This window comes from Telopea speciosissima, chromosome 2, assembly GCF_018873765.1.
Source record: "Telopea speciosissima isolate NSW1024214 ecotype Mountain lineage chromosome 2, Tspe_v1, whole genome shotgun sequence".
NCBI lineage: Eukaryota > Viridiplantae > Streptophyta > Magnoliopsida > Proteales > Proteaceae > Telopea > Telopea speciosissima.
This window is the reverse complement of record NC_057917.1, coordinates 39,078,964-39,105,473: the sequence shown is the minus strand read 5'-3', so window position 1 is coordinate 39,105,473 and position 26,510 is coordinate 39,078,964. Positions and strand designations below refer to the sequence as shown.

General features: G+C 42.7%; 1 protein-coding gene across 1 annotated transcript; it reads right to left on the bottom strand.

Moving 5' to 3' along the window:
• Nucleotides 1-510: 510 nt before the first annotated feature.
• LOC122649706 (aldehyde oxidase GLOX) lies at nucleotides 511-26,300 on the bottom strand. Its single transcript, XM_043842949.1, has 2 exons — nucleotides 24,610-26,300; nucleotides 511-536 (listed from the first exon to the last, which is right to left on the bottom strand). Exon 1 carries the CDS (start codon nucleotides 26,256-26,258, stop codon nucleotides 24,618-24,620), a length of 1,641 nt encoding a protein of 546 aa, XP_043698884.1. The 5' UTR covers nucleotides 26,259-26,300; the 3' UTR covers nucleotides 511-536; nucleotides 24,610-24,617.
• Between the last annotated feature and the right edge of the window lie 210 nt (nucleotides 26,301-26,510).

The following is a 26,510-nucleotide window of genomic DNA, read 5'->3' as shown; positions in this document are numbered from 1 at the left end:
CCAAACATGGTGTGCGAACACTTCGCGACATAATGCAAGAATATAGAGTTTCCAACAGAAGAAGACTTCCTCCAAAGAACATTACATGAGTTAAGGAACATGATCTGGTTAAATCTCACTTTAGCAAAAGATTTCTTTGGGAATCCTCCTCAAGAACCCATGTTGTACTCAAACAACTGGCCATACTCTAGGCCCCCAAATATGATGAAGGAATGGGAGACTTAGATTGGTAATATTAACACCGGAGATCAATACTTTGACCCAACAAAAGGAATCCACCCTATTGATAGAAATGGAGAAGAAGGGGATGATTCGAGTAATGAGGCCCTTGACAAACATTTGGATCAGGAAGCATCCGGCGAAAGTCTGAATGATGAGGTAATGGATGAAGACATTGGTGATGAATTACCCAACGAAGCATTTGAAATGGAGGTAGAACCTCCTATCAACCAATAGGAGGAAATTTGTGGGCCAAGATCTTGGTCCCTTTGAAGTGAGAGGAATCCTTAGAATGGTCGATAAGATTCATCAAATGCTCTTTAAGGTAATACCTTCAGACAAAAGGTACCAAGAAGAATTGCAGTAACAACAGCCGATAAATGAAAAATGGCCACTCCCCCAAGTCATGAAGGAGTTGGAAGATTCGGTCACCCTGGTATTTTCTTTGGCAAAAAATTTTTATGGAAGTCCCCCAGCATCTCCAGATCGTGGGAGTGAGAAGTATCTCGAATGGGCACGAGCACATGATAGGTTCTACCTCTACAACATCGACGTAGATGAACAAGTGAGAGATCCCACAAAGAACATTCATCCAATGATCTCTAGTGACGAAGAGACGTCAGAAGAGGAATACTTTGCGTCCTTGTCTAAAGCAATGAGATTCCAAAGATTAGCCAGTGAGACCTTCGAAATGATCTAGCAGATGATGCCAGTGGGATCGCGGAGGCTAGACCAGGACTTACTGGTCAGGCACCTCTATGAAAAGCAAGAGGCCTTATCCAAAATCCTGCAGAAGGCCCAGAAGACAATCGCTGCCATGAAAGCAAAATGTGAAGTCACTAACCCAAAAAGGAAGAGTCCCATGATGGGAACCCTTGTGATAACCGAAAGTGACTTCAAAGATGAAGAACTGTGTCCAGTAGAGCTCATCATAAAAGGGAAGGAACCTGAAATTTCAAAGACCCGAAGTGGAAAGAACTTCAAAGATAGGGGATTGATTATAGAAAAGCCCTATGTGCCTGCTTCAAACCAAGTCAAGTATGAGCCAGAAAATCAGGTGTTGAGCCAGCTGAAGATGGCACAAGCTAACATCTCTATCTAGGGATTATTGATGGCTTCCCCGTAACATCGGGAAGCAGTTCTGAAAGCACTCAACAAAGTTCAAGTCCTAATAGAAATGGGTCCAGAAGAACTCTCACACATCGTAGGGGCTACCTATGCTATGCAATCTCTCTCCTTCTCAGAAGATGATCTCCCACCTGGAGGAAAGGGCCATAATCGAGCTCTGCACATTGCAGTAGAGTGCAATGGGAACCAAGTCCCTCAAGTTCTGATGGCAATGGGTCGGCTCTCAATGTCATACCTCTCAAAGCTGCAAGTTGTATAGGGTTGGATCTCACCCAAATCAAGCCCTCTACTCAGACTGTCACACCCCCTTCCCAATGTAATATATATATACTGCCACATAGGGGGTGACTAGGACAACCCGCATCATCCCACTATCTACCAGGATCACAGATACAGTGTCTCGAGCCACAATCCACCCTATCATCACATCTTGATAACAGAAAGGGATGTACCAGTACGGAATAAGTCATCCCAGATTCAGAGTTACCGAAAGTTAAATTAGATTAAAATCATGTGAAATTATAGAGCATTGGTTCTCTAATGATAACACATAGTACAATGTTCATAATGTAACCATTCAATCTCTCCTATATAAATAAACATACGATTTATACATGAATGCGGAAATGAAGACAGAAAGTTAAATGATAAATAATTGCCACAAGGGCACCAATCTTAGGTGTACATCTACATCCAAGTCACAGCCACCGGCTCCACTTGATTCGCATCTAACGATGCTCATCTAAGTAGTACCTCCTGCATAATCAGCTAAAAAGGGATTGCGCAACGGGGTTAGCTACACTAGCTAGTGAGGGAGCAAAGGAGAATGTACATCCACCATACAATCAATATCAATCAGAATGATGCATGCTAATGTTAGATTTATTTTTTACCTAGCACATAATTCTATCGATCAAGTATATGCTACTGTGATAATTCAGGAGACACTGAGGGTCACTTATCCTATCGTCCTAGTGAAACCTCAATTATCACGAGGGGACCTACGCCAGTAGAAGCCATCATGACCACCCAATGGCAGACCCCGATAGCCATCACTACCCCTGTCCTGGTCTCTCCCACCTCCACAGACCATAGGTGCTCAGACTATCTAACACATAAACCCCTGTTGGCAAGGGTCGTATCATAAGGAAACAAGCATCCTAGCCACAAATATACTATATGCAGGTCCTATCATCCCGAGAGGTATTCCGGGTGCATCAACGTTCCATTCCATCTAGTATCCGGGTACCAGCACGGCACGGCACATACAGATCAGGATGACATACAATAGTTTTCATAATTTAAATAAATTGGGGTTCCAGTACCGGCACACCCGGCACCGTAGCCCGATACAATAGTGAGCATACTATCACATTCACAATAATTCAAAATTGAATAAAATGTAATGCGCACCATGCTTATAAATATACCATAGCATGCTTAATATTGACAATTATATAATATTCAAACCCAACAAAGTCACCCAGAACCCACTCACCTAACACGGGTGTCGCCGTGTGTGGTTGACATGAATCTCACATGGGCTGCTCGCTATCCATCGAGTTGGGTAGCCGAGGAGTACAAAAACAATCATTAAAGCATGCATAGAAGGGTCCCATGCTAGGCCCTCAAGGTTAAAACCAAATTTCAACCAAGACAGCACGAGCGGACTCACGGACGGTTTTAGTATAGGTGAATCCGTCCCTGACTTCGTTCAGGCTAAAAAGGAAAACAGAGCGAGCGGACCCACGAGTGGAACATCTCACTTGAATGTGTTCGTGCATCCTTTCAATACCTGAGACACACCTAAAAGGGACCGGATCTACGGGTGATGTGCTTCTTGGGTCCACTCCTGCATCCGTTCAATTTTCTGAGATAGACCCGAGAGCAATAGGCCCCGAGCGGAGGCAAACAGAGTGAATCCGTGCCTTCATCCGCTCAAGCTAAGGTCCAGGGTTTGTACTGGGCGGACTGACGGGCGGTACCATGATTGGTGGATCCGGTCGTTCGTCCGTTTGCAGTCTCTTCTAAGATTTCAGAGGGCTTTTGCTCCAGCTTGAAGCTTAGAGTGCCTCATGCTCTCAGGGACAAGGGAGAGGTATCTAAGCCTTCCTAGGGTCACTAGGTCTTAGGCTCACCTTAAGGATTCAAGATCCTACAAGGGTTGGGTCTCACATTGGTCCAAGGGTTGGGTTACAAGGTTCAAACCAGGGATTCATTAGCCATGGCTGCAATTGCAGCACTTAGAGGTCTTTATTAGCTACCTTAGAGTTCCCAAAATAGGCTAAGCATCACCTTGAGTCCCAAATGGAACCCTAGGTTAGCTCAAGCTCAAGGAAATTCATTAAAATCAAAGAGAAATGGGGGAGAGCTAGGTTTGGGGAGCTTACCTTGGTGAGCTTCCTTCTTCCAGCCACTCTCTCCATCTCTTCTCCTCCTCTTTCTCTTCTCCCTTGGGTCTAGCCAGCTTGGGAAGAGGTGTGGGGCTGCCAGCCATCTTAGCATGGCCTCCATCTTCTTCCCTTCCCCTCCTATTCCTCTCCTACTTCTACTTCTCCTTCTTCTTTCCTTCTTCTCCTTCTTCTATTGTCCACTAAGGTCTGTTTGGTTTAGGTTAGGGTGTATAAACCCATTATTCACCTAAGTTAAGCCTTATGGGCCCATTCTTATGATTCAACTAACCATCTAATGGTAAGGGTAGGGATCCACATGATCCAAAGGTTCAATTAGGGTGTCCGGGACACGGGCATGTGGGTCCCACAGGAAAATAATCCAAAAAGGTAGATCACAACACGGGCGGATCCTCGAGCGGATTCAGTAAGAGTGAGTCCATTCGTGACTACGGTGCTGCTGTCAAGGCCCAAACTGCAAGGAAAGTTACGGGGCTTTGGCCCACACTTCCAGGTCTTCAAGGGGATACTTTTAGTAGTATTCTAAGTCTAAGGTTACAAGTGTTGGCCAGTGCCACCGTGGCATTGCCCCTTAGGTAAAGGTCTAAACTACCCCGGGCATAGGGGTAGATTTGGGGTGCGGGTGTAACACAAACGTCCAAGCATATGATAATACAAGAAGAAAGGTTCTGGGTATTTTGACCATGGACATCCGAGTTGGACCCGCTCTGTTCACTGTGGAGTGTCAAGTGATTGACATACAAGCATCGTTCAATATCCTGCGAGGATGACCTTGGCTGCATTCTGTAGGAGTAATAGCCTCAAGCCTGCATCAGAAAATGAAATTCATCTATGAAGAAAAAATAATCACTATTTTGGCGACCCAGAAATAGTCCATACCTTGGCAAGCATTGAAGAAGGTGGGGAAGCCCCGACAGATATCCATCTGGGAGGATTTAAGATTGGGGCAATCAATGTAATGGCCTCAGAAATAAAGGGAATAATTCCATCTAGTTACTCGTCCACATGGAGTGGGATGATGCTAAAGATGATGAACAATATGGGATATTTTCTAGGGCTCGGATTAGGAAGGATCCAACAAGGGATACCACAATTCCCTAACTTTCCAAACTATAGCAACTATCGAGGACTGGGATACAAGGTGCCGGAGAAGAAAAATTATCCTAAGCAAATGAACCAAGACTGTCAGAAGGCCAGCATTACTGAGATGAAGAAACCATCTTCGTACTTCAAGACTTTGAACGGATATTTTGTCAAAGAAGGTGACAACTTCCCTTACTACAGGAATATTGAGCCTTGGTTCCATCATAACAATGGAAGTCTCTAGCCCGGGTTAGAAATCTTCTTTCAAGATGATGTCCACTGGATCATCCTCGAAATAGAGTAGATGAAACTGAAAGCTAATGAAGAAGAATTGAACATCGGAGGATTGTTTGACATAGCTATGATCTCTATAGGGGATGAAGAGGGGCCGAAACCTTATCTGTTAATTCACCCTATCCAAGAGTCAATTGTGAACTAGATCAGTGTCTCTGATAGGTTTAGTGAGATAGAGTAGGAGTGGTCAACTCCGAGTTAGTCCAGTCTGTCGATGAGTCTGTTAAGGAAGGTAGTACCTTCAAGTTTATTGAGTCTGCTTGTATTCCTACTCTCATCATGAATGAAATCAACCATTCCGAGTATGTCTCCTCTTCATTTGATTCCTCTTTTGGTTCTTCTTTTAATGATGAGGATATCCTCGAACATCACCATCTAATAAAGCAATTAAAGCAAATAAAAACCCAACATATCTAAGAGGATGTATGCCCCATAAATTTGGGAACTGAACAATGCCCATGAATACTTAAAATTAGTGCCTCGCTCAACAAAGAGGAAGTTAGTCAAATGACAGCCCTATTGAAGGAATTCCAAGAAGTGTTCGCTTGGTCATACAAAGATATGCCCGGCATTGATCCAGAGATAGTGCAACACCAACTGCCTACTTATCCAAATGCACGGCCAGTCAAGCAAAAGCCTAAAAAGATGTGACTTGAATGGGGTAAGAAGATCAAGGAAGAAGTCATAAAGCAGTGGAATGCAGGATTTCTACAAGTGACACAATATCCTCAATGGTTGTCCAATATTGTCCTTGTACCTAAGAAAGACGGGAAGGTGAGAATGTGCGTGGATTTCTAGGACCTCAACAAAGTAAGTCCTAAATATGACTTTCCCTTACCGCACATTGATATATTGGTCGACAACAAGACAAAACATGCCTTGTTATCATTTATGGACCGATTCTCCGCGTACAATCAAATCACCATGTGTCCAAAGGATAGAGAAAATACAGCATTTAGTTTACCATGGGGCACGTACTGCTACAAGGTAATGCCCCTTGGTTTGAAGAATGTTCTGGCAACGTATCAAAGAGCAACGACGGCCATTCTCCATGACATGATATATAAGGAAGTGGAGGTATATGTGGATGATATAATTGTCAAGTCGGTCACTCAACAGGGGCACTTTGCAGCTTTGAGGAAGTTCTTCGAATGAATTAAAGAATACAAGCTAAGGTTAAACCCTCAGAAGTGCATATTCGGGGCAGCAGCAGTGAAACTCCTAGGATTTCTTGTCAGTGAGAGAGAGATAGAAGTAGATCTCGTCAAGATAAAGGCCAAAATAGAAATGCCAGCACCAAAAATAGAGAAAGAAATTCAAGGTTTCTCAAGATGAATTCTGTACATAAATCGGTTCATAGCCTGGCTAACTACCGTATGTGAACTCATCTTCAAGCTCCTAAAGAAAGAAGAACTGAAGCAATGGAACGATAAGTGCCATGAGGCATTCGTAAGGATCAAAGAATACTTGATGAATCCACTTGTCCTTGTTCCACCAGTATTGAATGAACCACTATTACTGTTCTTATCTGTCGACGAAACATCAATGGGATCCATGATGGCGCAACAAGATCAGAAGATTGGGGAAGAACACGCGGTTTACTACTTAAGCAAGAAACTGTTGGAGTACAAAACTCCTTACACCCCATTGGAAAAGACGTGCACTGCTTTAGTTTGGGCGACCAAGAGGCTGAGACATTACATGATCGCACATCAAATCCAGCTCATCTCAAGGATGGATCTGATTAAGTACCTCTTCGAGAAGCCAGCATTAACAGGAAGGATGGTTAGATGTTGTTGCTATTGTCAGAATTTGACATAACATATGTCAACCACAAATCCATAAAAGGAAGAGCGATCTCGGACTATCTAGCTACGTACCCAACTGGGGTAAATTCACAACCACTAGAAGACTCATTCCTAGATGAGGATTTGGTATATGTGGAGGAAGAAGACTGTGAAGACTGGTGGCAATTGTACTTTAATAGTCCAGCCAATCAGAGAGGATATGGGGCAAGAATATTGTTGATAACCGCAGATGATATCTATCTGCCATCTCCATTCTGGCCAGAATTCCCCTGCACCAACAACATTGCAGAATATGAAGCATGTGTGATCGATCTCAAAGTTGCCGTATCATTAGAGATCAAGTAACTGAGAGTCTATGGGGACTCGTCAGTCGTGATTTGTCAAACTCAAGGGAAGTGAAAGATGAAGGACGAGAAGCTGAAGCCCTACCAAGAACTTGGAGAACTTTGTCAAAAGCTTTGAAGAGATCACCTTTGAGTATTTTCCGAAGACAATAACAGATTCGTTGGCGCACTAGCTACCTTGCCTTCAATGGTTGAATGCACCCCAGATACTCAATTCTGCCCATTCTTGGTGGATAGGAGGTATGAACTAGCATATGAGGAGTTAGTAAATGCTCTGACAACCGATGGGAGGTCGTGGTTCGCATCCATCATCGATTTTATCAAATAAACGTAATATCCTCCAAATTCCACAGTCGGTGAACAAAAGAGGTTGTGGAAGCAAACCACACAGTTTATACTTCAAGGCAACCTGCTTTACAAGAGGTCCTACGAGGGTATATCATGGAAGAAATTCATCAGGGAATTTGTGGACCACACATGAATGCCAGGATGCTCACCAAGAAAATCCTCTGAATGGAACATTATTGGGCAACCATGGAAGTTGATTGTGCATCATTTGTGCGGAGATGTCATAAATGTCAGATATTTGTCAACATCATTCACATTCCTCTGACCGAGCCCATTCACTGAATGCACCCTGGCCATTTTTCACATGGGGCATTGACATAATTGGGAAAGTCATGCCGAAGGCATCCAACGGACATGAATTCATCCTTGTGACCATAGACTATTTCACCAAATGGGTAGAGGCACAGTTGATGAGCACATTTATGTGTGAAATCTTAGGGCATAAAGCATACATTTTACCACATTGGATAGAGTTACTTCGGTGCTTTCTTGTGTTTTTCAGGTTTTAGGTGAATTCTTGTGAAAATGGAGCAAATGATGCTAAGGATCCATTTTTAAGCTATTTAGTGGTGTTTGGCAGTAGCCGAAAGCGCCCAGGAGTCGAGAAAATCAAGCTTGGATTGAGCATTGAAAGAATCATGCCAATTAGTTAAATTTTAATATGATTACAATGGGCCCCTTAGCATAATTTTGAAGTGTTAATAGTATGGATGCGTAGTCCATCGAGTCACCTTCGCAACGGTTCAAACGGCACTTGATTCCGAGTTGAAACGAAGAAGTTACGGCTGTTTCCATGGACAGGGGTTTATTTATAATTATTGACAGTTGGTTGGGGACAAAGTAAATCGGAAGTTCGGATTCCAGGAGCCTTAGCGCAATTCGCAGAAGTTATCCTTTTTGTCAGCCGAATGATTCCATTTGGAAGGCTCTGGAGCAGTCCAACTTCAACTTGAGATATCTTGGGCTCCCGAACTCCAAATTGGACGAAATTTGGATCTATTTTGGGTGATTTTTCGTAAGAAATACAACAGTGAGGCCCATATAAGCATCTCATGCTCCACTTTTTTGAAGGACAGATTTGACATTTCATTAATTGTGAGTGGAATCCTAGTCATCACCCTTGCTCTCTCTCTCCTCCAACTCTTCAAGGGCACTTTTGAAATTCTACTTGGGATAGATTTCTTTTGAAAGATATTCTCTCATCTATGGAAGGTTGAAAAGTCAAAGATGTCTTGATCTCATTGCTTGGAGAAGACACCTACAAAGAAAAGGAAGCACAAGTTAGAATTAGAAAGTTACATTTTAATAAATAGAACGTTTATGTATCTAGGATTCTTTTCTCTCCTTCTTTCTATTTTTTTTTTTTTTTTTTCTTGAGATTCAAGGCAATGTAAAGGAGGAAGGAGAAGAGAATATTCTTTTTTCTTAGGGACTATTTCTCCTACCACTTCCCTCTTCTCTCTTCTCCCTTCCCCCGATAAATACCCCTTGCCCTTTGGGTTATAACTAGTTAATTTTAAGTTAGTTTTTAGTTCAATTTTTAGTTAGTTTCTAGTTCAATTTTAATTCAGTTTTTAGTGTAATTTTTTGTTCATTCACTTAATGAAATTTCTTCTCTTCTTCTCCTTCTAATTTGTGATTTTTGGCTTTCTAAGTTCTAGTTTGCTTTTATGATTTTTATTTCATGGTTGTAATGCTTTTGATTCATGCTTTAAATTTATGTCTTCAATTTGGTTGTAATAATTTAATTCTAGTTTAGGTTTAAAGCTTTCTAGTCTAAGTTCCTATGTTGATGACAAGACTTGGAGATTTAGAAGAGGAAGCCATGGTAAGTTTATTCAAGTGTTCATGCAAGGCTTAATTAATTCATGCAAGTAAGTTCAATCCGGTTCAAGCACATCCAGGTTTTTATTCTCTAAACCCTTAATCTCAGTCTCCCTCTCCTCTATCTCATTCTCTCTCTCTTCTTCTTCTTTTCCCTCTATTTCTTTTATTTTTTTATGTGGTTCTGGTGTGTGGCTGCAATTTACCCCTTCAAATCTGCATTAGTTTGATAGGTTAGATGGATATATGTTAGGACGCCAATTTAATTCGTTAGATGCTTGTGAGTTAGGGTGCATTAATTTGTTAGTTTAATTAGTTTAATTTAATACTTTAATTTGGTTCACTTTGCATTACTTTAAAGTGAGTAAAATAGGGTGGCGTATATCTCTTTGAGTTCGACCCGTAGCTACGATTGATCCGTACGCTTGCGGTTATTATTTTCTGCAAACAATAGTCGTATGCTGTCCTGACAGCTGCAAAGGTAGCAAAGTCCATCAAAGAGAACATTATATGCAGATATGGAGTACCACATGCCCTCATATCTGATCAAGGGGCACATTTCTGGGGGAAGGAAGACTAGTTTTGCACCAAGTTTGGCATATAAGGCATCGATCTACGACTAACAGACCACAGACTAATGGGGCAGTGGAAGCAGCCAACAAGAATGTCAAAGTCATATTGCAAAGAATGGCCGATACTCATAAGGATTGGGTAGATAAGCTCTCGTATGCATTATGGGCCTAGCGAACCTCAATTCAAACTTCTACTGGGGCAACCCCTATCTCCCTGGTCTATAGAATAGAAGCAGTGCTACCTATAGAAATCCAAGTATCGTCTCTCAGAGTATTGATGGAAAGCAAATTGCCTAAAGGAGAATGGATGCAAGCGAGACACGGCGAACTTAACCTACAGGAGAAAAGAGGATGAAAGATATGGATCATCTCAAAAAGTACCAACTCAGGATGGCAAGGGCATTCAACAAAGGAGTCTGCCCGTGCAACATTGAAGAAGTAGATTTGGTACTGCGAGAACAAAGAGCACCAGTTCATGACCCAAGAGACAAATTCAGGCCTAATTAGAGCAGACCGTACTACGTAAAGGAAATCTTGGTTGGACAAGCAATTCGTCTCACTGACTTAGATGGAGAAGATCTAAATGGCCTTGTCAATATGGACCAACTTAAAAAATATTTCATGTAGTCATTTGATTTACATGAACTACATTTGACCTGATTCCTTTTCAAAGAATACATAGGCAACTTGGCAATGTTCAAGTGCGGTCTCAACTTGCAGTCCCCTCCAAGGACATTCCTCTAATTCTGCTACACGGCATCTCTATCATTCAAAAACTCTTTCCTCTAGTTCTGTCACTTGGCACTTTTGTTTATCAAAACAAAATCCTTCATATGGCGTCCTGCCATGTGTTTCTAATAGGAGCTGACTAATCCTTAAGTCTAAAAAAAAAAATAAAAAAAAAAAGAAGAGAAAGAGACCTATTCCAGTTTATTAAGGATGCTCTTCGATTGAGTGTAGGTAACATGCATCACCCACAGAAAGCAACCTCCCTTGATGAGATCTTATGAGGATGGACCCTTAACCTGAACTCTGACGATCCAAATCTTCTAGAAGACGTCCAATTGTCGGTCCTAAGAAAGGTTATGTACGTGGAGATTCATCATGGCATGCTCCGACAAGCACACCAATGTTGGGATCCAGAACTGCATGTTTTCAAATTTGGAGAAGTAAGGACAACACCCACAATTGAAGAATTCGGAGCTTACATGCTCTCACCATCACCATAGAAACTCTTTTGCCCCCCCCTTGTGCAGCAACTACGAAGAAGTTTTACAAGACCTCTTCGGATGGACCAGGAAGGTGGTCAAAGAAATCATGAATTATGGGAAAGTGGATATTCTGAAAGTAGCAGAGATTTTCTCTAGACAAAAAGGAGTCAAAGGAAATCAACAAAAGAACAGAAGGAAGGCATACCTCTTTTGCATGATCAGGAGATACTTGTTACGTACTCCTAAGAGGGGTGTTCCCCCTGTGGTTGCAAACCTCGTTTGGTAACTCCTAGATGGGTGTGAGATCGTCCCCACCATACTGGCAGGGACTTTCAAAGGTCTAGATGAAATTAGTGCTTCCCAGAGATACGGAATGGATTATTGCACATGATCACCCAAAATCTTACAGATATGGTTGATGGAGAGATTACGGTTGGTTAAACCCATACCCAGTGCCAAATTTCAACCAAAGTATTTCCAAATCCGAAGAGAAACAGAGGAATTCTGGGCAATCAAGGACTGAAAGAAGTATTTGGAAGAAAGAACAGACGAACAGATTCAATGGAATTGCCATTAGTGGGACATGAGAACCCTAGTTCTCAGAACTCCAGGTTACAATGCTGTGAGGATAAGGGTTTAACTCATACTACTTTCTACTTGCCTCATCTAGTGCCAACACAGTACCAGTCACCGCCCAAGGTAATGGAAGTGAAGATTCAGCCACCAGAAGAGTTGACAGTGAAAATTATGAGTCTATTGGATAAACTATGGTTGAAATATGTAATTACAGGGTGACATTGTTAGTCTATGTGTTGATTTCCCACTTTTTGGTTTCCCTTATCCCTCCACCATTTCCATGCATGTAATGATCAGTGATTAAATGAAAATATCCAGAAATTGTGCGTTGCAAATGAAAAAGCAAGTGTCTCAATTAAATTAGCATGTTGTTCTCATTCCATAAGCATAATAAGATAAAGAAAAATCATCCAACATCCCATCATAAAATATAAAGAAAATGTGTATAATAAGGAAAGTATGAGAGGAGACTAATTCTCATCACCAGAGGACAAAGTCTCAGCATCCAGCACCTCATCATCATCATCACCGTCACCATATCCCTCATCGTCATCATCATCACCACTCTCACCATCTTGCGGCATGAACAGAAGCATAGTTACGGGTGCAATTCTCATAATGATCCCAAGAATCCCTCATATCACCAAGCTGGCCACTCTAATAGGGATGACATTGAACTCATTTCAAAAAGGTAAGATCTCCGAACCAAAAAAAAAGAGAAAGAGCAGAAGGAAAAGGAAAGAGAAAGAAAGCACTCACCAGCTATTTAACATAGCATGTCTGCTCGAAAAGTACCGCATCAATGCTTGCCTGCATCCGACGCATGTCAGCGTATCGCTCAACGTTAATCTATTATGACAGAAGACCAGAGTCAACATCAAGAGTGAGGAATCCAATAAAAAGCAAAAAAAGAAAAAAAAAAAAAAGGAAAAAGATAGAATGACGTTCTCCATTAAAAGGAAGAGGGAGTCCCAGGTCATGGTCAGAAACTTTGCAGGCAGGAAGAGCAGTCTCAAGACTGGTATCAGACAGGGAAAAGGAAGTCCATCCCCGATACCCTGGAATAAGGTCACTCATCCCAGTAATGCGTAGACCGGCACTAGTACTCTGAGAAGGGCAAAAATCTACGTTGCAGTCATATGAGGGAAGCATCCCACATGCACCAAGAATCAAAGGACGACCTGGATACTGTGAAAAGAAGGAGGCAGGATTGTTAAAGCAAAAAAAAAAAAAAAAAAGATACCAAGTGGGGCAAAATTCAGAAGAATACTACAAGGCCCTCTTGAGTCAGGCGAACGCAGACCGTCTCTTGAAAGAGAAATTCTTGATAATCCCGATCAGCCAAGGTCAACCACAGTGCAGGCATCCCCATCCTCAATTCACCAATATCAGGCGATAGAAGAATAGAATGCATATGGGAAGGAGGAGGACGAGGTACCAGTTGGACAGAATGCCACTAACCCTCTCTCCCAGATAAAGCTCAGCCCCTACTAGACCTTCAAAAACTATCCGCCCCTGGGGAGCGCAAGGGCATAGGTGTACTCATCTCGATCGCCCTCATCTTCAATCTCCTCCTCATCATAAGGTTGCCAATGGACCTGGCAGACATGCTCATAGAAGTCAATCACCATATTTGAAGCAATAATATAAGGGAAAGTGTTAACATTATCTGGAAACTGTCAAGTCATTAAGCTGGAGGTGGACTTGTAACTCATCGATGATGGTGCACCTCGTTGTTCCCTAGCGCGTCACTCTAGGTATGTAAGGAATAGTCTCATCAGGAGAAGAAGGAACATGAACCCCTAAAATTTCATAGCACACACCTGTCAATGAAAAATAACATTAGGAAATGGTGGAAAAGAAGAAAAATAAGAAGACAAGAGAGCTAAAACATGCCCAAAGGACGTAGGCGCAGCCGGTGAGGCTAGGTGACCCCAAAGGTAACCTATCCAACATCCCTAAGAAGTGGGTGTAAGCAGATCTGCCCCAGTCAAAGGTCTTGGTATCCTCAAGGTCTGAGAAGAAATAAGCAAAGGAAGTGTCTACGCTACCTTGCCCGTCACAGAAAATGACATTGGAGATCAAATATAGGAGGAAGCTCCTAGCAGCCTGGTCTAATAACTCATCCGAGGAAGTATCATCAATCTCTGGATTATCCCACTTCTTCTTCAAGGAGGGCACAAGCATCACCCACTCCGTCACAGTAAAGCCAAGAAGCCTACTAATATCCTCAAGAGACCTCATCCAGTCTGATGAAGTCAATACAACGGGCCTCCTACTGAAGGGAAGGCCGGTAATCATGAAGAAATCTAGAGGAGTAATGGTTACCTCACTTGCAGGCACATGAAAAGTATGGGTAGATCGCCAACAACGATCAGCAAGAGCTTGAATGACTGGAGTATTGAGCTTCGAGGCTACTGCCTGGGCCATACGAGCAAGCCCCGTGCAATCCACCCACTCTCATAGCAGGGTGGAGCTGGCAATACAACGTCCAAACGTTATTCGTACGACAATATTTCATATAAATCATTTTCTATTCTTTCAAAAATAATTTTGGGGTAAGGGACCATCTTGCCAATTATTTGGGCGCGATGCTGTCTCATCGTTACACTTTCAAAAATTTGGTCATGATGCTGTCTTATTGTTGCATTTTCAAAAAATTCAGTCGCGATGCCGTCTCATCATTACATCCTCAAAATTTCGATCGAGATGCCGTCTCATTGTTACATATTTAAAATTTTGATCACGATGCCGTCTCATTGTTACATCTTCAAAATCTCGATCACGATGCCGTCTCATCGTTACATCTTCAAAATTTTGGTCGTGATGTCATCTCATCGTCACACTTTTAAAAATTCTATCGCGATGCTGTCTCATCGTTACATTTTTTCAAAAAAATTGGTGGCGATTAGTCGCGATGCCGTCTCATCGTTACATCTTCAAAATTTGGGTCACGATGCCGTCTCATCATTACATCTTCAAAAATTCGATCGTGATGCCGTCTCATCGTTGCATTTTTTAAAAATTATCGTTACATCTTCAAAATTTCGATCGCAATGCCATCTCATCGTTACATCTTCAAAATTTCAGTCGCGATGCTGTCTCATCGTTACATCTTCAAAAATTTGGTAGCGATGTTGTCTCATCGTTACACTTTCAAAAATTTGGTCGTGATACTGTCTCATTGTTACACTTTCAAAATTCGGTCGTGATGCTATCTCATCGTTAAATTTTTCAAAATTTCAGTCGTAATGTTGTCTCATCGTTACATCTTCGAAAATTCGGTCATGATGCCGTCTCATTGTTACACTTTCAAAAATTCGGTCTCAATGCCGTCTCATCGTTTCATTTTCAAAAAATTCGATCGCGATGCCGTCTCATGTTGTATTTTCAAAAAATTCGCTCGCGATGCTGTCTCATCATGACCCTTTTAAAAAATTTGGTCATGATGCCATCTCATCGTTACATCTTCAAATATTCGGTCACAATGCCGTCTCATCATTACATCTTAAAAAATTTGATCGTCATGCCATCTCATCATTACACTTTCAAAAATTTGGTTGCGATGCCGTCTCATCGTTACATTTTCAAAAAAGCTCGGTCACGATGCGGTCTCATCGTACACCATCATTACTTGGTCACAATGCCGTCTCATCGTCACAGTACTATCACATCATCGAAACAACAGCCAAGCAACGCCGCTCCAGATCAGAATCCCACCAAGCAATGCTCAAACGCCAGGAGGAAAATCCGACCGAGCAATGTTCAAAAACCAGAGTTAAGGCTAGCAATGTTTTTTTTTTTGCTAAGGATCAGCAAGATTATATTAAAAAAAGGAAAAAATGAATACATGAATTTAATGTCCAGGCATTCCCAGACGAATACAAAAACACCACGGTAAGGCCAAAGGCCAGCAGCCACAGAATAACACAAAAAACACTAGTCAAATTTGAATCTAGGCCTACCCACTGCATCATCATACAAAAGAGCCCAAATCGAAGAAGGGAAATTCGACACCCAAGGAGAAGACACAGCACTATTTATCGCTGACTTGGCTAGGAAGTCCGCCACTGGGTTAGCTTCTTGGAAAAAATGGGAGATCTTCCAAGAGATAGAAAGAAGAAAGGGCTGCAAGCCAATCCACTGTTGCTTGACGAACCAAGGAAACGAACTAGATTGAAAAGCATCAACAACCGACAAAGAATCACAATCCACCCATAAATGAGTCACACCCATTTCCTTTGTTCTCAACAATCCATGGAAAATAGCCATGCACTCCGCCACATAGTTGGAATTAATGCCAAGAAAAAAGTTGAAAGTCGACACCAAGGCCGCCTGATCATCCCTGAAGACGCCCGCACCAGCCTTAACAAGGTTCCCCAGAGAACAACCATCAGTATTAAGTTTAACCCAGCCTTGAGGAGGACTGCACCACCGGACTTCTCTAATCCCTCGAGTAGGCTTAAGGAAAATAGGGATATCCAACCATCTGGCACAAGTTAGATCAAGCAAAGAGGAGACTGGGTAGGAGAATGACCACGACTCCCTCAAGGAAGTGAGAAAACTGGAAAATAAAGCCTCCAAGCACTTGGACTTCCCCGTGAACCTTTTCCAATTCTGCTCAGACCAAATGCAATATAGAATCAAGACCGAGCCAGACATCCAGGCAACTCTCATAGGGATTGATTTGGATTTCCTTTTCCACCATATAAAGAAATCCACAAGGGTCAAAGAGCTAGGCCATTGAACATTGAACAGGTCCATAAACTTCTGCCAAAGACTAAGAGAAAAAGGACAATCCAAGAAAATGCAAACATCTGATTCCACATGGGCCTGGCAAAACTCACAACGAGACACCAAGCAAACCCCTTTGCTAGAGAACATCCGATTCCATATGGGCCTTGCAAAACTCACAACGAGACACCAAGCAAACCCCTTTGCTAGAGAACATTCGATTCCACATGGGCCTTGCAAAACTCACAATGAGACACCAAGCAAACCCCTTTGCTAGAGAGCGCCATGTCCGTAGGCGTTTTACCGAGCACCATCCTCCAAGCAAAACAGGAATGCCTTGGAAGGAGAAAATTATTCCACACCAAGCTACCCCAGGGAACAATGGGACTTATCTACCTTAGCACCTCCCACGCTGATTTCATAGAAAACACCCCCAAGGGAGAAATACCCCAAAAACACGCGTCCAAGCAAGGCGGGATGGGCAGCATAATACTATTAATAGTAGCAAAAATGTCAGCAAGAAATGATGAACGGACCTGAGGAGGGGACCAAGAGAAACTGGAAATGAAATCTGAAACCAATGAAGATTTATCCATAAACAAATCCGGACCAAGCCCCAAAGCTTCCGCAATCGACTCACTACCCAACTAGCAAGCATTCCAAAAGCTCACAGAATTGCCATTACCAATGACCCACCTTTCTTGCTGCATGACAAAGTCCCAAACTCTACGAATACCCAGTAATATTGAAGAGGATGAAGAAGGGGACTTTAAGGAGCCATCGGGGTTGACAAATCTCGAGCACATGAAGTTACAAACCAAAGAGTCATCATGCTTTATCGACCAAACCAACTTACAAAACAGTGCCTTGATGACGTCGCGAAGCTGACAAATGCCCAAACCGCCTTTTGCCTTAAGTTTGCACAGTGAGTCCCACTTGACCGTCAATACTCTTTTAGACTCAATATCACCCAACCAGATAAAGTTGCGGATCCATCTCTCCATCATTGACACTAGGGAGGAGGGCCACCAATAAACGGAGAAGTTATGAGCAGGTGAACTTAACATCACAGACCGCACAAGCTCCACTCTACCCGCAAAGGAAAGGAGCTTACCTTTCCAGCTTAAAAGGCGAAGCAGAATTTATCGACCAAAGGCAACATTCTCTCCCTAGTAACCCTCCCTTTAAAAATTTCTACCCCTAAGTATCTAGTAGGAAGGTTACACAAAGAAAAGTTGAGCAAGTTTAGGCAAGCAAAGTTATCTCAAAGGGTAAAAGCCCGGATAGGTAATACCATTTCACTTTCATCTTTGGTCGAGCGGTTCCTTATAACCCTCACAGGTGGCCCTCACGTCCCTCGTCTTTGGTTGAGCGGTTCTTTATAACCCTCAAGGGTGGCCCTCACGGCCCTCGTCTTTGGTTGAGTGGTTCTTTATAACCCTCACAGTTTGGTCGAGCGGTCCCTTACAATCATGGGCCTCATTTATCGCTATTTTTAGGTTTATAAAACAAGTTTTTTTATTTCAAATTGGTTTAAATGAGACATGGTTTCATCGCTCAACTTTGCCAACTTTGAGCAAAGTGGCGACAGTACATGCTCCTGGTGACAAAATCAAGCGATCTTTTATCTTCGCCCTTCGGCTGATGGCACAGGCCTCGGCCAAAGAGGGGAAACTGTGGATGTTGAATTTTGTCACCCCCCAGTGATGATGATAATCGGATGCAGATGACTAGTAATGTCCCTGAAAACCCAACTTTTCAAACATGGCAAACACCCCCGTTCACCCTGTAAAGCATACATGTACGTACGACAGCCCCGCAGAAAAGTCACAGCCCAACGCACCCTGCGCAGCCCATAAGGTAGCACTGTGGCCGCGGCCCCGCCAGGCAGCCCTGTCACGCGGTGCCACATCCTGCACGGCCCTGCCATGCGACATTACTTGTGCGGCCCTACCATGTGGCACTACTTGTGCGGCCCTGCCCTGCCGTGCTACCCTACGGGGGCCTAGATTCTATTTTTTCCCATTTTTCCACTTTTCATGGCCCCACCTTGCAGCACCGCACAATTTTGGTGGTGCCGCAGGGACCATTTGTGCCTATAAATAACCCCCCTCACCCCCTCATTTGCATATTTGAAGTTTGTGGGAGAGAGGGCACACCCAAATCTCCATTTTTCCAATTTTTCCTTGTTTTCCTTATTTCGGGGCCCTGCCCCAATCCGATTTCGAGCCTTCGAGCCTCGTCCCTCTGTCCCAAGTCTGAGCTATCTAAGTTTGACTTCCCCTACCCCTTTTTGCCCAAATTTGGGAAACCTCCCGTGGTGTAACCACTCTAGCCGACATTTGAGCCCCTTGTTTTCAAAACCTTGGAATGCCATTATTCTGTCCGAGATCCTAAGATCTAACACTTGCAAGTCGTTACTCTATTCGACAAAAGGACAAAGCCATTCTTTTGCCTCCACCTGAGCTGGGGAATGTTGTCTGTCTTGCATAATTGCATTTTTTTACAGCATACAGATATACATTTTCGTCATAAACTTTTAATTCCAACACAATGTAGTCTTTTCAAGTATTCTAGTGTAGTGTACAGTAGTTAGTGTAGCATAGTTTAATTTAATTAAATAGCTTGTGCACCATTATTTAGCCATACATGTGGGTATAGGACATCATAAAGGGAGAAGATTCAAAAAGCAACATCTAGTAGAAAGTCCGGTTTACTAGGGCGAGAAGGGTGCCTAACACCTTCTACTCTCGTAACCTGACCACTTACCTCGAATCTCTGACCAGACCAACCGAAGTCATAGCCCTTCCAGGGCTACACCAATGGGTCCTAGGCCCTAATCCTAGCTGGCATCTCCATTTCATAGTTATTGTATGACCCCCATCCCGCTGATAATCATGACCTTTTGAGAAGATGCATTCTCTTCAATCGAGGAGCATAACCAAGAGACCCAACCTCCACGTGACGCGCCCGGGGAAGGGAAAATAACAGATCCTCACAGACACATAAGGGTGGGGCTCGGAGGTGTTGGGCACAACATGCTTACCCTCTGTGTGCCATGGCCATTGATTCTCCTTTGCCTTGGGTGCATATTCAATTTTGTGGAAAAATCTTGGGTCAAAACCCCATGGTTACCATAACCATATCTCCATGGGAAAATTGTTGCAGTGATGTAACCACCACAAATCTTGGGAAAGATTCCCAAATTTAAAAATACCATTCCATGGGAAAATTAATTCATATGATTCTTGGTCTCTCCCCAAAAGAGATCAAGAAACTATAACCATTCTTAACCAAAAAGAATCTAAATCTTGAAATTCAAGAAGAATGGCATAGTCACACATATTTGCAATAAATATTTGATACTCATGGGTTGGAAAGATTACTCTAATACCACTCTGTTAGGTAATCATGAGATCATCTCTATAGTTGCCCATGGGAAACCAATAAAAAGCATCATGGGTTTGATATAAAAATTTTATCAAACCCTTCTCTTTCTTGTCATATAAAATTATGAGAAGATCAAGAAGAGAAAAGAGCATCTCTTTCCATCCCATGGAAAAAGGAAATCATCCAATACCCAAATACGCAGCGGAAAGAGATCGATTTGGGTGTTCTTTCATATCCTATGAATATTGAATAAAAGAAACTCAATGCATAAATAAAAATATTAAGATTCACTAACCTAAAGAGCCTCAAGTGTTGCTCCTCCTCCAAATAATGGTTCTTCTCCCAATGAGCACTTGAAGAAAACCCTTTCTTGAACCTTATTGATGCAACCAAAGATTACCAAGTCAAAAAACCAGCTTCTCCAATAAGAAAGATCCATTCTTTCAAGAACCAAGGTTTCCAAAAACCCTAAAACAGCTCACCGCTCAAAAGCAAGAGAGCAAGAGAGAGAAGAGAGGGAGTGAGAAATTCTGGCAGAGGGAGAGAGAGCGGGAGAATCGGTCAAGCATCCTTGGCCGACTCCTCTCGCCTTGGTTTATATAGATGGGGCTCTAAAGAGCCCCTATGTGTATTTCCAGTGAGAGTCTGACTCTCTCTCTCCTCAAATTTGACTTGAAACCTAATGGGTTTTTTTGATGGGCTTCTAACTTATGAAGAAGCAGAATCGAAAAGGGCATTTAAACAATTAATAAATTCAATCTTTAATGGGCTTTTAAATAATTGCATCATATCCATTTAAGATTAAATAAATTAATTATTAATCAACAAATCCCAAAAATACCCTTGCATAATAACAACTTATTACGCTCCAACCCTCCACTAATCAACATCATTATTATGGAATCTAGAGCATGTATCTCAATACTGCCAAATCCCGTTCCATAGTTCATGTCCATATTAGAATGTCTGTGTACACGATCAGAATCCACAAAACACGATTAAATTCTTTAATAAAAAATATAAATATATTCTATCTTTTTATGTGAAAATAAGTTTCTCAAACCATTTCTAAAGTAGTACAGGATCCTGATTCTCATCCGACCATCCACACACAAACTATACTTGATGTTCCCCTATCGGACAGTGAAGATCATGTTGAGTAACTCTTTCACTCACAAAATATTCGCCCATTCGTAGGATACCGACTTCGGTTCTCTTGAACTTTAGTCATTGATGAACCAAGAATGCATTCATATTTTGTAGTGATAAGGTCCTCTTAGGTACTAAGTCTCGATGACACATGTCTATCCCAAACCTACATCTAACAGTGATACATGAGGGAATCGACACAAGTAGATTCTTCGCCAATGCACACTAATATGTGTAGTCGCATTCGTACCCTGACATCACCATGTCTAGGCATACCCAATGCGATGACCATGTGATAAGTGAGTCTAGTCCAAACCCTAGTCGTGACTACCATTTTAAGTATAAAGTTACGGACATACATTGCTTAAAAAGTTTATATCGCATATGATAATATTAAACTAAAATGTATAAAAGGTTCAATACATACTAAACTGGACTGAACCAGAACAACCGGGTTTGATTGATATACATATCCATCAAGAAGGATTGCACTACTGCTCTATCGTTGTTCCCACAGACGTTGCCAAACTGTTATCGTAGGAAACTGGATCCATCCGATTTGGGTGATGCGCTTACCTACAAAGACACATTAAGAGACACAAGAGAGGTCCGGGGTGGACTCTAGGACGGACTCTCCGGTGCTTAAGTCCATTTTTTGAGTAACAATGATACGAATAGGCAAAGCAATATGTAAAAAGCTAGAGAGTAGTGAATTGGATCCATACCTGTGTGACTGCCCATTTATTTATAACTTGGAGTGGCAGGATGACGATGGTGAGAGTATAGTTAAGGTAGTAGGTGTCTCCAAAAGGAAACTGGATCCTTGTGGGAGACCAGAATGGAGAGCAGATTATGAGGGAGAGTCCCTACTAAAGTTTCCTTAAAATGTGTAGCGGTGGAGTTTGTTTCCAGATAAGAAAGTGCTCAAATAGGAGGGTGTCAGAGATAGAAAATCCTAAGTAGGGTACGGTAGCTTCGTGCATTGTTGTAACTGACTTGGCCACGTGTTAGTTGCTTATTGGTGGGCAATTTTTTGGTGTATTAGTCCTGATCATGGTTTGTAATCTCGAATCGGATCGGCCAGATCGGATCAGTATTAGTCAAGGCCGATCCTGAGATCATTGCGATATGGCAAGGTTTTACCGGATTGTTCCTTGTATCGGCCAACTCGATTGGATTGGCCGATCCGATCTAATACTTGTCATTTTTTTGGGTTTAAAACCCATATTTTTTCTTCGTCTCGACCCTTTCAAACTGTGATTCATGGATTTGGGGTTTCAAATCCATGAGAAAAAAGAGGGGGGAGGGGTCTTACTATTTTTTACCAAGAATCGATTAAGAGAATATTTTATTCTATATAAAAAACTGATCTTACTGTTATTTAGAGATTGAGCCTCAAATCCAAGTGTGAAAAAGGGGGATCTTACTGTTTTGGACTAGAAATATATTATGGGAAGTTATCATTTTTTTTTCGATCCCACAAAACCAAAAGTTTTTTTACATAATGGCGGTAGTGGGATCTTACCGATTTGTTTATAATTTTTGTTAATTTTCTTAATTATTTTAATATTTTTATGATCGATGCAAAAACTGATCCGATAAAACCTGGATTTTAGTCATTTTTAGCTGATTCAAGACGATTTTGACTGATCCGGATCTGGATCGGTCATGAACGATCCCGAGATTAGGAATTTTGGTTATCCTCATGCTTCTATCCCAGCCTTGTATCTTCAACTATTGACTTGCTCATAACTTGGTGAAGCTCCATAGAGTAGATCAAGGCTTCGTTCTTGATCTTTGTTGGTGATAGCCGGAGTTTGATCTTCATTGCTTATTTTATGCTTTAATGAGTCCAAGCTAGTCCAATTTGATCATGTGAGATTATTAAATATTAAGTATATTTTAACAAACAAAGGTATTAAATTTTCATCTATCCACGGGGCAAAATAGTATTAGTCACATAATTGCCCTTCTTAAGTGGACACGATGGTCACGATTAGCCTCGTGTTAAATTTTATACTCAAATTCAATCGATCACCCTCCCATGTATTTTATATATATATACTCCAGCCATTGTGCATGTTCATATAGTTCTGATTTTTTTCACTCTATTTTTGCACTTGTTAAATTTCGTTTGATCTAAAATTTGACATCTGAACACGGAGGAGGACTTGAGGTCTACCTAGCCATAAAATTGAAACTGGAAGTGCTTTTTAAGTGGGTCATCTAGGGCCTAAATGATAACATTTCTGTTTCTCTATTTCTTTGTTTTTTTGTTCGTAGAAACAAAAAAATAAGAGAAATCCATCTGTTAGCACCGGTTCAGTTTTTTGTTCATGAGAATTAACCGGGACAAAAAAATTGTTGAGAAATAAAAAAACACGAAGCTCCAATTTGAAGCTTCTTTAAAAGGAAAAAATAAGGAGGGGGGGGGATTGCTCTTTAACGAGCACATGCTTAATTTGATGGGCAAAACAATAATTTCAAGTTTAAAATAAAACACCACCTCCAATGCAACTTCAACTACCACCACCACTACTGCCACCTCTCCCACCATCACCTCCACCATTGCCACCACCACTGCCACCACCTCCGCCATCGCCTCCCTCACCACCACCTCTGCTACCACCATCACTGCCTCCACCACCACCACCTCCACCACTTCTGCCACCTCTACCACCACCATCACCTCCACCATTGCCACCACCTCTGCCACCATTACCTCCATCGCCGCCACCCCAACCTCTGCCACCGCCACCACTACCACCACCACCACCACCACCACCGACGTTGCCACCACCTCTACCGCCACCGCCACCGCCACCGCCACCACCACCTCTACCGCCACCGCCACCGCCACCACCACCACCACCACCACCACCAACACCAACACCAACACTGCCACCATGTCCACCTCCAACAAATTTTTGGGTATTTAATGACATTTTTGAAATTTTATAGAAGTTCTAGAAATAGAGATGATTGTGCATTACAAACGCAGTTCTGTTTCTTTTCTGACAAAAAATATAAATTATTATACGGTATCAAACGTGGTTTTTTGCCCAGAAATATGACCGAATAACATAAATACAAAAAGTCATTTCTGGAAAAAAATCATGTCTCAGAAACAGAAGTGTTATCATGGAAGCCCTAGGAACTAAGAGCTCTCTCGAAAATCTATGAAACTGGAAGAGAACTATTGATTTCCAAAAGTTTGATAATAGTTTTCCCTTGTGCATAAACTTGTGGTTTGTAAAATTAACAAATTACATAAAGATCAGATCTAAAAATCATGCTATCCGCCTTGTAAAATTAACAAATTACATAAAGATCAGATCTAAAAATCATGCTATCCGCCTATCCTCATTATTTGTAAACTCAGTCTTCAACTAGAATGAGTGAACCAATTGCAACCAGGTATGATCCCCCTTACATGTGACACGTGGCAGGATGATCAAGACATCTCATAGCTCTTACAGTCACGTGTCTCAGTCTAACACACACGTACACGAACAGATCGACAAGATCAAGGGACCACTTGTACCCACTTCGCCACGCTTGGCACGCCCTGGTTGATGACAAATGCCATGTAATACCCAGGCGGAGCAACCTTTGCATCAATCGGAGCCGTACAACCTATCCTATACCGTCCTCCACCGTCCGATTCGGGCACAGCAGGCGTCACTGTTAACTTTACCAATCTCTGACCTTGTGAGAACGAATGCGTCGCGAAGGGAGCGCTCCCGAGATTCAACTCCATCTTCTCCACCACTGTCAATGGAACTGACACCACCACTTCGAAACCCTCACCGTAACGAATCTTCTCCGGAGATAATTCGATTACCGGTCGGAGATTCTCACGGTCTGCAGACAAATATTCCGGCGAGAAAGCTTCGATTCTCAATTCCGTCGGGAATTCGGAGTCGAACTTGTAGAAGTAATGAGGGTTACTTCCGGCGATGAGCACTCTCCCGTCTGGCAGCAGATTCGCCGTCGAATGGTACATTCTTGGAACGGAACCGGGGTTCAAAGTCATGAACCGTAATCCGACAGGTTGGTCTGGCCGGTACAGGAGTGGGTATAAACACGGGTTGGATGCCATCTCAAAGCCTTGCGTTCCTGCCTGAGCACCGTTGATGATCAACGCATCACCGGTGGGAAGCATCACCATGTCCCCCATAATCCGACCAAATGCCATGTCCTCCATTTCCCAATTGGGTTCAGGATCGGTAGCAACGATGCGCCCGCAGCTACCGTGCGCTGGGGTATCCGTGCTCCTCAGGATGAACGCACCGTACTGCGCACCACCGCAGACGACGATCTCGGCGGTGGAGTAATCACCTTGGAGCGCGAGCATCACCGACGATCCAGCAGAGGGGTAGTTGCGTGGGCCTCCATCCAACGGTGGATAATCGCGTACGATGACGTTGGTGGTATAATCGTATTCTACGGCCTTACTGTTTGCAAAAAGAAATAGGTGACCGTTGGGGAGGAGGTGAACGTAGGGATAGAGATTGTCCATCTGGTTGTCCTCCACATCAGCAAGAAACGGTAACTCAACGGTTCCTTCGCCTTTGGGAGGATAGAATTCTATGTTGTTGGCGGCTCGACCACCAATGATGATGACTGAACCGTCCGGGAGAATCTGGTTGGTCGCATACCACCGGCCCGTGTTAAGCTCGACGTCCTGAAGCTCTTCCCAGTCACAGTACTGGTCGGACCGGCACGGGACGAACTTACGTATCTTCTTTAAACCATCCAAGTCGCCACCGGTTTGCAGGAGCGTGCCATCGGGGAGGAATTGACCGGAAGAGCACCAAGTGTCGGTTTGGATCATTAAGGGTCGGATTTGGTTGGTGGAAGGATCGAAGAGCACGGAGTGAGCATAGCAGTCGCGCTGCAGGACTTTGTCGTTGGGGTCGTAACGGCAATGGCCCTTGCGGAGCATTTTGCGGGAGGGGCCGATGTTTGTGCGGTCGAGGAGGACTACGGTGCCGTAACGGGTGACGGCTGTGTGCATGGAGGCTATACCTGCGTTGGGGACTAGGAGCTCCCACGTGCCGGGGAGGTCTGCACGAGTGATGGTTACCTGTAAATGTAATGAAGTCCATACGATAAAGATAGAGAGAACTAAGAGAAGTCGTGAAGAAGAAGCAGAAGAAGCCATTAGATTGAGACCTGAGAAAACTTTGAGAGAAGAAGAAATTAAAAGAGTTTGATCAGTACTCAGTATAGAAAGGCAGTGGTCGTGGCATCAGTGGGAATCGTATTATAGAGAGTATCGAATAATAATTGAGAGTTCCATAAAATAAAAAAAACAAAAGAAAATAAAAGAATTTTAATAATGAAAGAGTGAGTGAGAGACAAGCGTTACAACTGTGGGTCCCGTTGGGATTACTAAGCTGGCAAAAGTCCCCAC

Excerpts from the sequence above, each read along its gene's own strand:
- LOC122649706 (XM_043842949.1), bottom strand. The coding sequence starts at position 26,258 with ATGGCTTCTTCTGCTTCTTCTTCACGACTTCTCTTAGTTCTCTCTATC.